At 43.0% G+C, this 15,000-nt stretch overlaps 2 protein-coding genes across 2 annotated transcripts in view; both read right to left on the bottom strand.

The window, feature by feature from the left end:
• TUBB4B (tubulin beta 4B class IVb) overlaps positions 1 to 2,566 on the bottom strand; it is a 19,715-nt gene extending 17,149 nt beyond the window's left edge. Inside the window, exon 1 of the mRNA XM_083484488.1 lies at positions 2,432 to 2,566. Coding sequence (XP_083340614.1) covers positions 2,432 to 2,488 — 57 coding nt within the window. The 5' untranslated portion in view covers positions 2,489 to 2,566. The remainder of the gene's footprint in view (positions 1 to 2,431) is intronic.
• Positions 2,567 to 10,867: 8,301 nt separating this feature from the next.
• LOC310697922 (uncharacterized protein) overlaps positions 10,868 to 15,000 on the bottom strand; it is a gene marked incomplete at its 5' end in the record, with an annotated part of 22,185 nt that continues 18,052 nt past the window's right edge. Inside the window, 2 exons of the mRNA XM_083484524.1 lie at positions 10,868 to 10,955; positions 12,245 to 12,283. Coding sequence (XP_083340650.1) covers positions 10,922 to 10,955; positions 12,245 to 12,283 — 73 coding nt within the window. The 3' untranslated portion in view covers positions 10,868 to 10,921. The remainder of the gene's footprint in view (positions 10,956 to 12,244; positions 12,284 to 15,000) is intronic.

Genomic DNA, 15,000 nt, shown 5'->3' on the forward strand with positions numbered 1-15,000 from the left:
AACCTTGGCGCTGATTTTTAATCCCTCCCCCTTATTATCAATTATTATATTAATGGATAATTATTAATGAATTCTTAGATCTCCTAATAATCCTTATTATGATTGTTCAACCTTGGCGCTGATTTTTAATCCCTCCCCCTTATTATTAATCATTATATTAATGGATAATTATTAATTAATTCTTAAATCTCCTAATAATCCTTATTAATTGTGATTGTTCAACCTTGGCGCTGATTTTTAATCCCTCCCCCTTATTATTAATTATTATATTAATGGATAATTATTAATTCTTAGATCTCCTCCCAACAATCCTTATTAATTATAGTTCCACCTTGGCGCCGATTTTTAATCCCTCCCCCCTTATTATTATTATATTAATGGATAATTATTAATTAATTAATTCTTACATCTCCTAATAATCCTTATTATGATTGTTCAACCTTGGCGCCGATTTTTAATCCCTCCCCCTTATTATCAATTATTATATTAATGGATAATTATTAATTAATTCTTAAATCTCCTAATAATCCTTATTAATTGTGATTGTTCAACCTCGGCGCCGATTTTTAATCCCTCCCCCTTATTATTAATTATTATATTAATGGATAATTATTAATTCTTAGATCTCCTCCCAACAATCCTTATTAATTATGATAGTTCCACCTTGGCGCCGATTTTTAATCCCTCCCCCCTTATTATTATTATATTAATGGATAATTATTAATTAATTCTTAGATCTCCTCCCAATAATCCTTATTAATTATGATTGTTCAACCTTGGCGCTGATTTTTAATCCCTCCCCCTTATTATTAATTATTATACTAATGGATAATTATTAATTAATTAATTCTTAGATCTCCTCCCAATAATCCTTATTAATTCTGATTTTTCAACCAATTTTTCAACCAATTTCAACTGATTTTTCAACCGATTTTTAATCCCTTCCCCCCTTACTATTATTATTATTACATTAATGGATCATTATTAATTAATTCTTAAAATGCCGCCTAATCTTTAGTGGAATAATCATAATTAATAACGATTCTTTGATTCCTTCCCCCCCCCTCAATTCCCCCTCGTTATTATATTGTTTTAATGATTAACTATTGTAATAATAAATAAATAAATAGTTTTCAATTCTCCTTCCACCTTGGCGCCAATTTTTAATTCCTTTCCCCCATTAATTATTATTACATTAATGGATCACCATTAATTAATTAATTCTTAAATCTCCTCCTAATCACCCTAACCCTTGGTGGAATAATCATGATTCCTTCCCCCTCATTATATTAATTGTATTAATGATTAATTATTGTATTAATTCATTATTTTTCAATTCTCCTTCCACCTTGGCGCCAATTTTTAATCCCTTCCCCCCTTACAATTATTAATTATTATTACATTAATGGATCATTATTAATTAATTCTTAAATTGTCTCCTAGTCCTTGGTGGATTAATCATAATTAATAATGATTATTTAATTCCTTCCTCCCCCCAATTCCCCCTCGTTATTATATATTAATTGTATGAATGAATAATTATTGTATTAATTAATAATTAATAAATTATTGATTATTTTTCAATTCTCCTTCCACCTTGGCGCCGATTTTTAATCAATTCCCCCCTTACTATTATTATTATTATGATTATTATTACATTAATGGATCACTATTAATCAATTAATTCTTAAATTGCCTCCTAATCCTTGGCGGAATAATCATAATTAATAAGGATTATTTAATTCCTTCCTCCCCCACCCCTCAATTCCCCGTTATTATATTATGTGAATTTCATTAATGATTAATTATTGTACATATTATTTAATTAATAATTATTTAATTAATGAATAATTATTTCTCAATTCTCCTTCCACCTTGGCGCCCCGATTCCCCCTCGTTATTATATTATACGAATTGTATTACTGATTAATCATTGTATGTATTAATTAGTAACGATTTCATTAACGAATAATCGATAATTCTTTTTCAATTCTCCTTCCACCTTGGCGACAATTATATTACATTAATTGTCTTAATGATTGTATTAATTAATCAACTAATAATTATCCGTCATTGTACTAATTAAATCAATTGATAATTAATTAACGATCAATTGATAATCAATTAACGATCCATCGGTAATTAATGAACGATCCATTGGTAATTAATGATCCATTGATAATTAATGAACGATTGGTAATTAATGAACGATCCATTGATCATTAATTAACAATCCATTGATAATTAACAATCAATTGATAATTCTCAATTGATAATTAATGAACGATGCATTGATAATTAACTAACAATCCATTGATCATTAATGAACGATCCATTGATAATTGATTAACGATCCATTGATAATTATTAATTAATAATTATTAATTAATTAACTATCGGTTATTTTTCCCCAGATTCTCCTTCTTTCCACCTTGGCGCCGATTTGGTTGCCGCACTGGCCGGCTTGCAAATGCACAATCTCCCTCATCTTTGTCGGTTATTCTCCCGGTTCTTTAACGCGGCTTCTTAGCTAGAGATGCTGCCCGCTCGACGCGCCGGAGAGACTGGCGGCGTCCCGGCAACGGGCGCCGGCTTTTATACCCGGCCAGACTCGAGCGCGGATTGGCCAACGGCCGCGGCGCGCGGGAGGCGATTGGTCGCGCGGAATAACCCTCCTTTGTTCATTGGCGGCTGCGGATTGGAGCGCGGCTCCCGCACCTCGACGCCGATTGGGCCGCGGCCTTGTCCGTCACGCCCCCTCGATGGAGCGCCGTTTCCCCGCCTCCGCGAGGCTGCTCATTGGTCGACGCTCCTTTCCCTCAGCGCCGGCGGCGCCGCTCATTGGTCGGCTCTCCTTTCCCTCGCTGCCGACCGTTGCTCGGCCTAGCCGGCTCCTGATTGGAGCGTCCTTCCCTCAAGTCGGCACCGATTGGGCGGCGTCCCTGTCCGTCACGCCTCCTCCGCGCCCGCCCACCGCTCAACGCAGCGCCGTTTCCCCGCCTCTGCTCATTGGTCCCTCAGCGCGGGCGGCGCCGCTCATTGGTCGGCGCTCTTTCCCCTCGCCAGCCGACCGTTGCTCCTGATTGGAGCGTCCTTCCCTCAACTCGGCGCCGAGTGGGCCGCGGCCTTGTCCGTCACGCCTCCTCCGCCGAGGGGCGATTCCCATTGGCCCGTTCCACCGCTCAATGCAGCGCCGTTTCCCTGCCTCTGCTCATTGGTCCCTCAGCACCGGCGGCGCCGCTGATTGGTCGGCGCTCTTTTCCCTCGCGAGCCGTTTGGGCCGCGGCCTTGTCCGTCACGCCTCCTCGGCAGACGGGCGCTTCCCATTGGCCCCTTCCGCGCCAGCCCACCAATGGGACTCAATGGAGCGACGTTTCCCCGCCTCCGCGAGGCTGCTGATTGGTCGCAGCTCCTTTCGCTCAGCGCCGGCGGCGCCGCTCATTTATCGGCGCTCTTTTCCCCTCAGCGAGCCGACCGTCGCTCGGCCTTCCCTCAGCTCGACGCCTATTGGTCCGCCGCCTTATCCATCGTCCGTCGGGCGCTTCCCATTGGTCGCTTCCCAGCCCGCCCACCCTCCCCATTCCACGCCTTGTATTTCCTCTCCCCATTGGTCCGCCGGAGCTTTAGCCCCGCCTTTCACCGCCAACCAGCCAATGGCCGCTCGACAGGGCCGGAAAGGAGGCCTCTGATTGGTTGCTTGGCGCGGGACTAGTCTCAAAATGCGAAGCCTGAGCGTCGTGACGTCGTAAGCGCGTCCTTAGCAACGCGTCGGTTGCCTAGCAACCCGGACGCCTGAGCGTTCTTCCGTCCTTGGCAACGCGTCGGTTGCCTAGCAACAAGGCGCGGCCTGGACTTTTTCCCTTAAGAAATGAAGCCTGAGCTAAATTAGGGGCGATTTTCAAGCAGAAATGAAATGAAATAAAAGCTTTAAGCGGAGAAAACAGGCCTTTTCTGACGTCACAGGTCGCCATAGCGACGGCTGCCTAGCAACCACGCTGCGGCCTACGCTTTTTCCCTCAGAAAGCGAAGCCTGAGCTCCATTAATGGAGAAATAAATGAAATAAACCATTAAAATTAATTAGTGGCCTGTTTGAAGCATCAATTAATCTAATTAATTAACTAATTAATTAGATTGATTTATTTATAACAAAAGAGGCCTCGGTTTCCATGGCAACCAGACGGCGGCCTACGCTTTTTTCCCTCAGAAAACGAAGCCTGAGCTAAATTAGTGGTCCGTTTTCAAGCAGAAATCAATGAAATAAACCATGAAAATTAAAACAGATCAATTAGTGGCCTGTTTGAAGCATAAATTAATCTAATTAATTAACTAATTAATTAGATTCATTTATTTATAACAAAAGAGGCCTCGGTTTCCATGGCAACCAGACTGCGGCCTACGCTTTTTCCCTCAAAAAACGAAGCCTGAGCTAAATTAGTGGTCCGTTTTTCAAGCAGAAATCAATGAAATAAACCATTAAAATGAAAATAGATCAATTAGTGGCCTGTTTGAAGCATAAATTAATCTAATTAATTAACTAATTAATTAGATTAATTTATTTATAACAAAATAGGCCTCGGTTTCCATGGCAACCAGACTGCGGCCTACACTTATCCCCCTCAAAAACGAAGCCTGAGCTAAATTAGTGGTCCGTTTTTCAAGCAGAAATTAATGAAATAAACCATGAAAATGAAAATAGATCAATTAGTGGCCTGTTTGAAGCGTAAATTAATCAAATTGATTAATTAATTAACAAAATAGGCCTCGGTTTCCCTAGCAACCAGACTGCGGCCTACGCTTTTTCCCTCAAGAAGCGAAGCCTGAGCTCCATTAATGGAGATATAAATGAAATAAACCATGAAAATTAAAACAGATTAATTAGTGGCCTGTTTCAAGCATAAAATTAATCAAGTTAATTAATTAATTAACTAAATAGGCCTCGGTTTCCCTGGCAACCAGGTGCGGCCTACGCTTTTTCCCTCAGAAAACGAAGCCTGAGCTCCATTAATGGAGAAATAAATGAAATAAACCATGAAAATTAAAACAGATCAATTAGTGGCCTGTTTGAAGCATGAAATTAATCAAGTTAATTGATTAATTAATTAATTAGGCCTCGGTTTCCCTAGCAACCAGACTGCGGCCTACGCTTTTTCCCTCACGAAGCGAAGCCTGAGCTAAATTAGTGGCCCATTAAAAGCAGAAATAAATGAAATAAACCATTAAAATTAAAATAATTCAATTAGTGGCCTGTTTGAAGTATCAATTAATCAAATTAATGAATTAATTAATTAAATAGGCCTCGGTTTCCCTAGCAACCAGACTGCGGCCTACACTTATCCCCTTCAAAAACGAAGCCTGAGCTAAATTAGTGGTCCGTTTTCAAGCAGAAATAAATGAAATAAACCATTAAAATTAATTAGTGGCCTGTTTGGAGCATAAATTAATCAAGTTAATTAATTAATTAATTAACAAAATAGGCCTCGGTTTCCCTGGCAACCAGTCACGGCCTACACTTATCGCCTTCAAAAACGAAGCCTGAGCTAAATTAGTGGTCCGTTTTTCAAGCAGAAATAAATGAAATAAACCATTAAAATTAAAATAGATCAATTAGTGGCCTGTTTGAAGCATCAATTAATCAAATTAATTAATTAATTGATAAAATAGGCCTCGGTTTCCCTAGCAACCAGACTGCGGCCTACGCTTTTCCCCTCAGGAAACGAAGCCTGAGCTCCATTAATGGAGAAATAAATGAAATAAACCATGAAAATTAAAACAGATCAATTAGTGGCCTGTTTAAAGCATAAATTAATCAAGTTAATTAATTAATTAACTAATTAGGCCTCGGTTTCCCCTAGCAACCAGACTGCGGCCTACGCTTTTCCCCTCAAGAAGCGAAGCCTGAGCTCCATTAATGGAGAAATAAATGAAATAAACCATGAAAATTAAAATAGATCAATTAGCGGCCTGTTTAAAGCATAAATTAATCAATTTAATTAATTAATTAATAAAATAGGCCTCGGTTTCCCTAGCAACCAGGTGCGGCCTATGCTTTTTCCCTCAGAAAACGGAGCCTGAGCTCGATTAATGGTCCGTTTTTCAAGCAGAAATAAATGAAATAAACCATTAAAATTAATTAGTGGCCTGTTTGAAGCATAAATTAATCAAGTTGATTAATTAATTAACTAAATAGGCCTCGGTTTCCCTAGCAACCAGACTGCGGCCTACGCTTTTCCCCTCAAAAAACGAAGCCTGAGCTAAATTAGTGGTCCGTTTTCAAGGAGAAATAAATGAAATAAAGCATGAAAATTAAAACAGATCAATTAGTGGCCTGTTTAAAGCATAAATTAATCAATTTAATTAGTTAATTAATTAAATAGGCCTCGGTTTCCCTAGCAACCAGGTGCGGCCTACGCTTTCTCCCTCAGGAAACGAAGCCTGAGCTCCATTAATGGAGAAATAAATGAAATTAACCATGAAAATTAAAATAGATCAATTAGTGGCCTGTTTGAAGCATAAATTAATCAAGTTAATTAATTAATTAACTAAATAGGCCTCGGTTTCCCTAGCAACCAAGTACGGCCTACGCTTTTCCGCTCAAAAAACGAAGCCTGAGCTAAATTAGTGGTCCGTTTTTCAAGCAGAAATAAATGAAACAAACCATTAAAATTAAAATAGATCAATTAATGGCCTGTTTGAAGCAGCAATTAATCAAGTTAATTAATTAATTGGTAAAATAGGCCTCGGTTTCCCTAGCAACCAGTCACGGCCTACACTTATCCCCCTCAAAAACGAAGCCTGAGCTAAATTAGTGGTCCGTTTTTCAAGCAGAAATTAATGAAATAAACTATTAAAATTAAAATAGATCAATTAGCGGCCTGTTTGAAGCATAAATTAATCAAGTTAATTAATTAATTAACAAAATAGGCCTCGGTTTCCCCTAGCAACCAGACTGCGGCCTACACTTCCCCCCCTCAAAAACGAAGCCTGAGCTAAATTAGTGGTCCATTAAAAGCAGAAATAAATGAAAATGCATTAAAAATGGGAATAAAATAGATAAATTAGATAAATCAATAAATCGATAAATCAATCACTCATTTATCTCTTTTATTTCCATTTTGAACGCTTGATTTCCTTGATTTCCGCTTGAAAACGGACCATTAATTGAGCTCAGGCTTCGCTTTGGGAGGGGAAAAGGGTAGGCCGCACCTGGTTGCTACGGAAACTGAGGCCTATTTGATTGATTGATTGATTTGATTGACAGGCCACTCATTTATCTCTTTTATTTCCATTTTGAACGCTTTGTTTCCTTGATTTCCGCTTTAAAACGGACCATTAATTGAGCTCAGGCTTCGCTTTGGGAGGAGAAAAGTGTAGGCCGCACTGGTTGCTACGGAAACCGAGGCCTTTTTTAATTGATTGATTGATTGATTGATTTGATTGATTGACAGGCCACTAATTTATCTCTTTTATTTTCATTTTTAACGCTTTATTAATGGAGCTCAGGCTTCGCTTTGTGAGGAGAAAAGGGTAGGCCGCACTGGTTGCTATGGAAACCGAGGCCTATTTTATTGATTGATTGATTGATTTGATTGATTGACAGAGCACTAATTATCTCTTTTATTTCCTTGATTTTTAACTTTATTTCCTTGATTTCCGCTTTAAAACGGACCATTAATGGAGCTCAGGCTTCGCTTTGTGAGGTGAAAAGAGTAGGCCGCACCTGGTTGCTACGGAAACCGAGGCCTATTTGATTGATTGATTGATTGATGCATGCCACTAATTTATCTCTTTTATTTCCATTTTTCATCCTTTATTTCATTTATATTTGCTTGAAAACGGACCATTAATTGAGCTCAGGCTTCGCTTTATTGATTGATTGATTGATTGATTGATTGATTTGACTGATAAAATAAAAGAGATAAATTCGTGGCATCCATCAATCAATCAATCAATAGGACTAGAAATAATTGAAATAAAGCATTAAAAATGGATATAAAATAGATAAACGTGGCATAAATCAATCAATCAATCAAACTGAGGCCTATTTGATTGATTGATTGATTGATGGATGCCCCTCATTTATCTCTTTTATTTCCATTTTTCACGCTTTATTTCCTTGATTTCCGCTTGAAAACGGACCATTAATTGAGCTCAGGCTTCGTTTTGCGAGGAAAAAAGCGTAGGCCGCACCTGGTTGCTATGGAAACTGAGGCCTATTTTATTGATTGATTGATTTAATTGATTGACAGGCCACTATTTTATCTCTTTTATTTCCATTTTTAATTTATTTCCGCTTTAAAACGGACCATTAATTGAGCTCAGGCTTCGCTTTGGGAGGGGAAAAGAGTAGGCCGCACCTGGTTGCTATGGATTGATTGATTGATTGATTGATGCCACTAATTTATCTCTTTTATTTCTATTTTTCATGCTTTCTTTCATTTATATTTGCTTGAAAAGGGACCATTAATGGAGCTCAGGCTTCGCTTTGGGAGGAGAAAAGGGTAGGCCGCACTGGTTGCTACGGAAACCGAGGCCTTTTTTATTGATTGATTGATTGATTGATTGATTTGATTGATTGACAGGCCACTAATTTATCTCTTTTTTCCATTTTTAACTTTATTTCCTTGATTTTTCACTTAATTAATGGAGCTCAGGCTTCGCTTTTGAGGGGGAAAGTCCAGGCCGCACCTGGTTGCCATGGAAACCGAGGCCTATTTTCTTAATTAGTTAATTAGATTGATTAATTTATGCTTCAAAACAGGCCACTAATTGATCTATTTTATTTTTCATGGTTTCTTTCCTTGATTTCTGCTCCATTAATGGAGCTCAGGCTTCGCTTTGTGAGGGGAAAAGGGTAGGCCGCACTGGTTGCTATGGAAACTGAGGCCTTTCTTATTGATTGATTGATTGATTGACAGGTCAATAATTTATCTCTTTTATTTCCATTTATTTCCTTGATTTCCGCTTTAAAACGGACCATTAATGGAGCTCAGGCTTCGCTTTGGGAGGGAAAAAGGGTAGGCCTCACCTGGTTGCTATGGAAACCGAGGCCTAATTTGATTGATTGATTATTTGATTGATTGATTGACTGATTCCATTTTCTATTTCTCTAGGATATTTTTATTTTTCATGGTTTATTTCCTGTATTTCGGCTTTCCAAAGGGCCATTAATTGAGCTCAGGCCTCGTTTTGGGAGGGAAAAAGCGTAGGCTGCTCCTGGTTGCTAGGGAAACCGAGGCGTCGCCAGGGCCTTATTAATGAATTAATTGAACTAATTGATTTATGCTTTAAAGAGGCCACTCATTTATCAACTTTATTTTCATTTTTAAGGCTTTATTTCATGAATTTAGGCCGCAAATGGAGCTCAGGCTTCGCTTTGGGAGGGGAAAAGTCTAGGCCGCCCCTGGTTGCTATGGAAACTGAGGCCTATTTCATTGATTGATTGATGGATTTGATTGATCAAATAAAAGAGATAAATTAGTGGCATCAATCAATCAATAGGCCTAGAAATAATTGAAAGAAAGCATTCAAAATGGAAATAAAATAGATAAATTTGTAGGGAGAAGGAAGGAAGGAAGGGGGAAAAAAGGAGGGAAGGAGAAAAAGAAGGAAAGGGAAAGAAGGAAGGAAGGAAGCAGGGAAGGGAGGAATAAAGGAAGAAAAGCAAAAGAAAGGAAGTCAGGAAGGAAGGAGGAAGGGAAGGATGGAGGGGAAATGGGAGAAGGAAGTAAGAAGGAGAGACGGTGGGAGATTAGGAAGGAAGGAAGGAAGGAAGGAAGGAAGGAGGAAAGAAGGAAGGAAGGAAGGAAGGAAAAAGAAGGAAGGGAGGAAGGGAGGAAGGAAGGAAGGGAGGAAGGAAGGAAGGAAGCAGGGAAGGGAGAAATATAGGAATAAAAGCAAAAGGAAGGAAGGAAGGAGGAAAGAGGGAGAAGGAAGTAAGAAAAAGAGACGGTGGGAGATTAGGAAGGAAGGAGGGAAGGAAGGAAGGAAGGAAGGAGGAAAGGGAGGAATAAAGGAAGAAAAGCAAAAGAAAGGAAGGAAGGAGGGAAGAATGGAGGAAAGGGAGAAGGAAGGAAAGGAGAGAAGGTGAGAGATAAGGAAGGAAGGAAGGAAGGAAGGAAGGAAGGAAGGAAGGAAGAAGGAAGGAGGGAGAGAAGGAAGGAAGGAAGGAAGGAAGGAGAAAAAGAAGGAAAGGGAAAGAAGGAAGGAAGCAGGGAAGGGAGGAATAAAGGAAGAAAAGCAAAAGAAAGGAAGGCAGGAAGGAAGGAAGGAAGGAAGGAGGAAAGAGGGAGAAGGAAGGAAGAAAGAGAGACGGTGGGAGATTAGGAAGGAAGGAGGGAAGGGAGGGAGGGAGGGAGGGAGGGAGGGAGGAAAGAAAGAAGGAGGGGAAAAAGGAAGGAAGGAAGGAAGGAAGGAAGGAAGGAAGGAAGGAAGGAAGGAAAAAGGAAGGAGAAAAGGAAGGAAGGAGGGAGGGAGAAAAAGAAGGCAGGGAAGGAAGGAGGGAGAAAAGCAGAGAGGCAGAGAAAGCAGGAAGGAAAAAAGGAAGGAGGAGGGAGGGAAGGAAGGAAGGAAGGAAAGAGGGAGGAAAGAAGGGGGAAAGAGGGAAGGAAGGAAAGGAGGAAGGAAAGGAGGGAGAAAGAAGGAAGCAAAAGGGAGGGAAGGAAGGAAGGAGAAAAAGAAGGAAAGGGAAGGAAGGAAGGAAGGAAGGAAGGAAGGAAGGAAGGAAGGAAGGAGGAAAGAGGGAGAAGGAAGTAAGAAAGAGAGACGGTGGGAGATTAGGAAGGAAGCAATTATTATTATTATTATTATTATTATTATTATTATTATTATTATCATCATTATTATCGTAATCAAGACACGAGGCAAATATTAATTGCCAAAAGGGAAGCTTTATTCGGAGCGCCGAAAAATAGGTCCGCCTCCTCATTCCACTTCTTCGTAAATGTGATTTTCCCGCCTGTCAAATGGGCGCAAGGGGAAAGCTGTCAATCATCCAGGGGGCGGGACTACAGGACCCTGGCCCCGCCTTCCCTGTCCATCATTCCTTCCCTGTCAATCATTCCATCCACGTTAATCGTTCCGGGATTCGGCCCGCCTTCCCTGTCAATCATTCAGTGGACCCTGGACCCGCCTTCCATGTCAATCATTCCGGGGGTGGGACTAGAGGACCCTGGCCCCGCCTTCCCTGTCAATCATTCCTTCCCTGTCAATCATTCCATCCATGTTAATCATTCTGGGATTCGACCCGCCTTCCCTGTCAATCAGTCAGGGGGTGGGACTAGAGGACCCTGGCCCCGCCTTCCCTGTCAATCATTCTGGGATTCAGCTAGACCCGCCTTCCATGTCAATCATTCCGGGGGTGGGACTAGAGGACCCTGGCCCCGCCTTCCCTGTCAATCATTCCTTCCCTGTCAATCATTCCATCCATGTTAATCATTCTGGGATTCGACCCGCCTTCCCTGTCAATCATTCAGTGGACCCTGGACCCGCCTTCCCTGTCAATCATTCAGGGGGTGGGACTAGAGGACCCTGGCCCCGCCTTCCATGTCAATCATTCCTTCCCTGTCAATCATTCCGGGATTCGACCCGCCTTCCCTGTCAATCATTCCTTCCCTGTCAATCATTCCTGGATTCGACCCGCCTTCCCTGTCAATCATTCAGTAGACCCTGGACCCGCCTTCCCTGTCAATCATTCCTTCCCTGTCCATCATCCCGGGATTCGACCCGCCTTCCCTGTCAATCATTCAGTGGACCCTGGACCCGCCTTCCCTGTCAATCATTCCTTCCCTGTCAATCATTCAGTGGACGCTGGCTCCGCCTTCCCTGTCAACCATTCCTTCCCTGTCAATCATTCTGGGATCCAACCCGCCTTCCCTGTCAATCATTCCTACCCTGTCAATCATTCCGAGATTCGACCTGCCTTCCCTGTCAATCATTCAGGGGGAGGGGCTAGACGACCCTGGCTCCGCCTTCCCTGTCTATCATTCAGGGGGTGGGACTAGAGGACCCTGGCTCCGCCTTCCCTGTCAATCATTCAGGGGGTGAGACTAGAGGACCCTGGCCCCGCCTTCCCTGTCCATCATTCAGGGGGAGGGACTAGAGGACCCTGGCTCCGCCTTCCCTGTCCATCATTCCTTCCCTGTCAGTCATTCAGTGGACCCGCCCTCCCTGTCAATCATTCAGTCGACCCGCCTTCCCTGTCAATCATCCAGCGGGTGGGACTAGACGACCCTGTCAATCACTCACCCGGAAATCGGTGTCTCGGCCAATGGGGAAGCTTCGCCTCTGGGAAAGGAAGGAAGGAAGGAAGGAAGGAGGGAAGAGGGAGAAAAGGAAGGAAGGAAGGAAGGAGGGAAGGAAGGAAGGAAGGAAGGAAGGAAGGAGAGAGGGAGAAAAGGAAGGAGGAAAGAAGGAAGGAGGGAAGGAGGGAGGGAGAAAAAGAAGGAAGGGAAGGGAAGGGAAGGAAGGAGGGAGGGAGGGAGGGAGGGAGGGAAGGAAGGAAGGAAGGAAGGAAGGAAGGAAGGAAGGAAGGAAGAATGAAAGAGGGAATTAATCAATGAAAGCAAGAAGGAATTAAGGAAGGAGGAAAGGAAGGAAGGAAAGATGGAGGGAGGGAGGGAAGGAGGGAGGAGGGAAGGAAAGAAGGAGAGAAGCAGAGAGGCAGAGAAAGAAGGAAGGAAAAACGGAAGGAAGGAGGGAAGGAAGGAAAGATGAAGGAAAGAGGGAATTAATTAAGGAAAGCAAGAAAGAATTAAGGAAGGAGGAAAGGAAGGAAGGAAGGATGAAGGAAGGAGGGAAGGGAGGAATTAAGGAAGAAAAGCAAAAGAGAAGGAAGGAAGGAGGGAGGGAAGGATGGAGGAAAGAGGGAGAAGGAAGTAAGAAAGAGAGACGGTGGGAGATCGGGAAGGAAGGAAGGAAGGAGGGAAGGAAGGAAGGAGGGAAGAAGCCAGGAGGGAAGGAGGGAGGGAGAAAAAGAAGGAAGGAAAGGGAAGGAACGAGAGAGGGAAGGAAGGAAGGAAGGAAGGAAGGAAGGAAGGAAGGAAGGAAGGAAGGAAGGATGAAAGAGGGAATTAATCAATGAAAGCAAGAAAGAATGAAGGAAGGAAGGAAGGAAGGAGAAAGGGAAGGAAGGGAGGGAGGAGGGAAGGAAGGAAGGAAGGAGGGAGGGAAGGAAAGGGCTAAGAAAGAAGGGAGGGAGGGAAGGAGCGAGGCAGGAAGGAAGGGAAGAAGGAGAGAAGCAGAGAGGCAGAGAAAGAAGGAAAGAAAGATGAAGGAAAGAGGGAATTAATTAAGGAAAGCAAGAAAGAATTAAGGAAGGAGGAAAGGAAGGAAGGAATGATGGAGGAAGGAGGGAAGGGAGGAATTAAGGAAGAAAAGCAAAAGAAAGAAGGAAGAAAGGAAGGAAGGAGAAAGGAAGGGAGGAAGGAAGAAGGAGGGAGAGAGGGAAGGAATGGGGTAAGAAAGAAGGGAGGGAGGAGGGAAGGAAGGAAGGAAGGAAGGGAGACAGAAGAAAGGAAGGGAAGATGGGAGGGAGGGAGGGAGGGAGGGAGGAAGGAGGGAGGGAAGGGAGGAATTAAGGAATAAAAGCAAAAGAAAGAAGGGAGGAAGGAGGAAAGAAGGAAGAGAGGAAGGGAGGAAAAGAGGGAGGGGAGAAAGGAGGGAGAAAGGAAGGAAGGAAGGAAGGAAGGAAGGAAGGAAGGAAGGAAGGAAGGGAAGAAGGGAGGAACGGAAGGGGGAAGGAAGGAAGGAGGGGGGGAGAAAGGAATAAAAAAAGAAAGAGAGAAGGAAGAAAGGAGAGACAGAGGGAGAGAGGGAAGGAATGAAGGAAACGAGGAAGGAAATGAGGGAGAAAGAAGGAAGGAAGGAAGGAGAGAAGGAAGGAAGGAAGGAAGGAAGGAAGGAAGGGAAGAAGGGAGGGAGAAGGAAGGAAGGAAGGAAGAAGGAGGGAGAGGGAAGGAATGGGCAAGAAAGAAGGGAGGAGGGAAAGAAGGAAGAAAAGGGAGGAACGAGCAAAGCAAAGGAAGGGGAAAAAGGGAAAGGAAGGAAGGAAAGAAGGATGAAGGAAAGAGGGAATTAGGGAAAGCAAGAAAGAATTAAGGAAGGAGGGAGGGAGGGAGGGAAGGAAGGAAGGAAGTAAAGAAGGAAGGAAGGAAGGAGGGAGAGAGGGAAGGAATGGGTAAGAAAGGAGGAGGGAAAGAAGGAAGAAAAGAAGGGAGGAAGGAGGGAGGGAAGGAAGGGAGGGAGGGAGGGAGGACGGAAGGAAGGACGGAAGGAAGGGAGGGAGGGAAGGAGGAAGGAAAGGAAGGAAGGAAGACGAAAGAAAGAAAAGGAAGGAAGGAAAGAGAGAGGGAGGGAGGAAGGAGGGTGGGGGAAGAAAGGAAGGAAGGAGGGAGAGAGGGAAGGAATGGGTAAGAAAGAAGGGAGGAGGGAAAGAAGGAAGAAAAGAAAGGAGGGAGGAGGGAGGGAAGGAAGGAGCGAAGCAGAGAAAAAAGGAAGGGGAAAAAGGGAAAGGAAGGAAGGAAAGAAGGATGAAGGAAAGTGGGAATTAGGGAAAGCAAGAAAGAATTAAGGAAGGAGGGAGGGAGGGAGGGAAGGAAGGAAGGAAGTAAAGGAGGGAGGAAAGGAGGGAGGAAAGGAGGGAGGAAAGGAGGGGGAAAGAAGGAAGGAAGGAAGGAAGGAAGGAAGGAAGGAAGGAAGGAAGGAAGAGAGGGAGGAAGGAAGGAAGGGAGGGAGGGAAAGAAAGAGGGAATTAATTAAGGAAAGCAATAAAGAATTAAGGAAGGAGGAAAGGAAGGAAGGAAGGAAGGAAGGAAGGAGGGAGGGAGGAGAGGAGAGACAGAGGGAGAGAAGGAAGGAAGGAAGGAAGGAAGGAAGGAAGGAAGGAAGGAAGGAAGGAGGGAAGGGAGGAATTATGGAAGAAAAGCAAAAGAAAGAAGGAAGGAAGGAGGGAGGAAGGAAGGAAGAAAGAAAAGCAAAAGAAGGAAGTAGGGAAGGAAGGAGAG

This window comes from Podarcis liolepis (assembly GCF_965112155.1).
Source record: "Podarcis liolepis genome assembly, chromosome: Z".
NCBI classification, from domain to species: domain Eukaryota; kingdom Metazoa; phylum Chordata; class Lepidosauria; order Squamata; family Lacertidae; genus Podarcis; species Podarcis liolepis.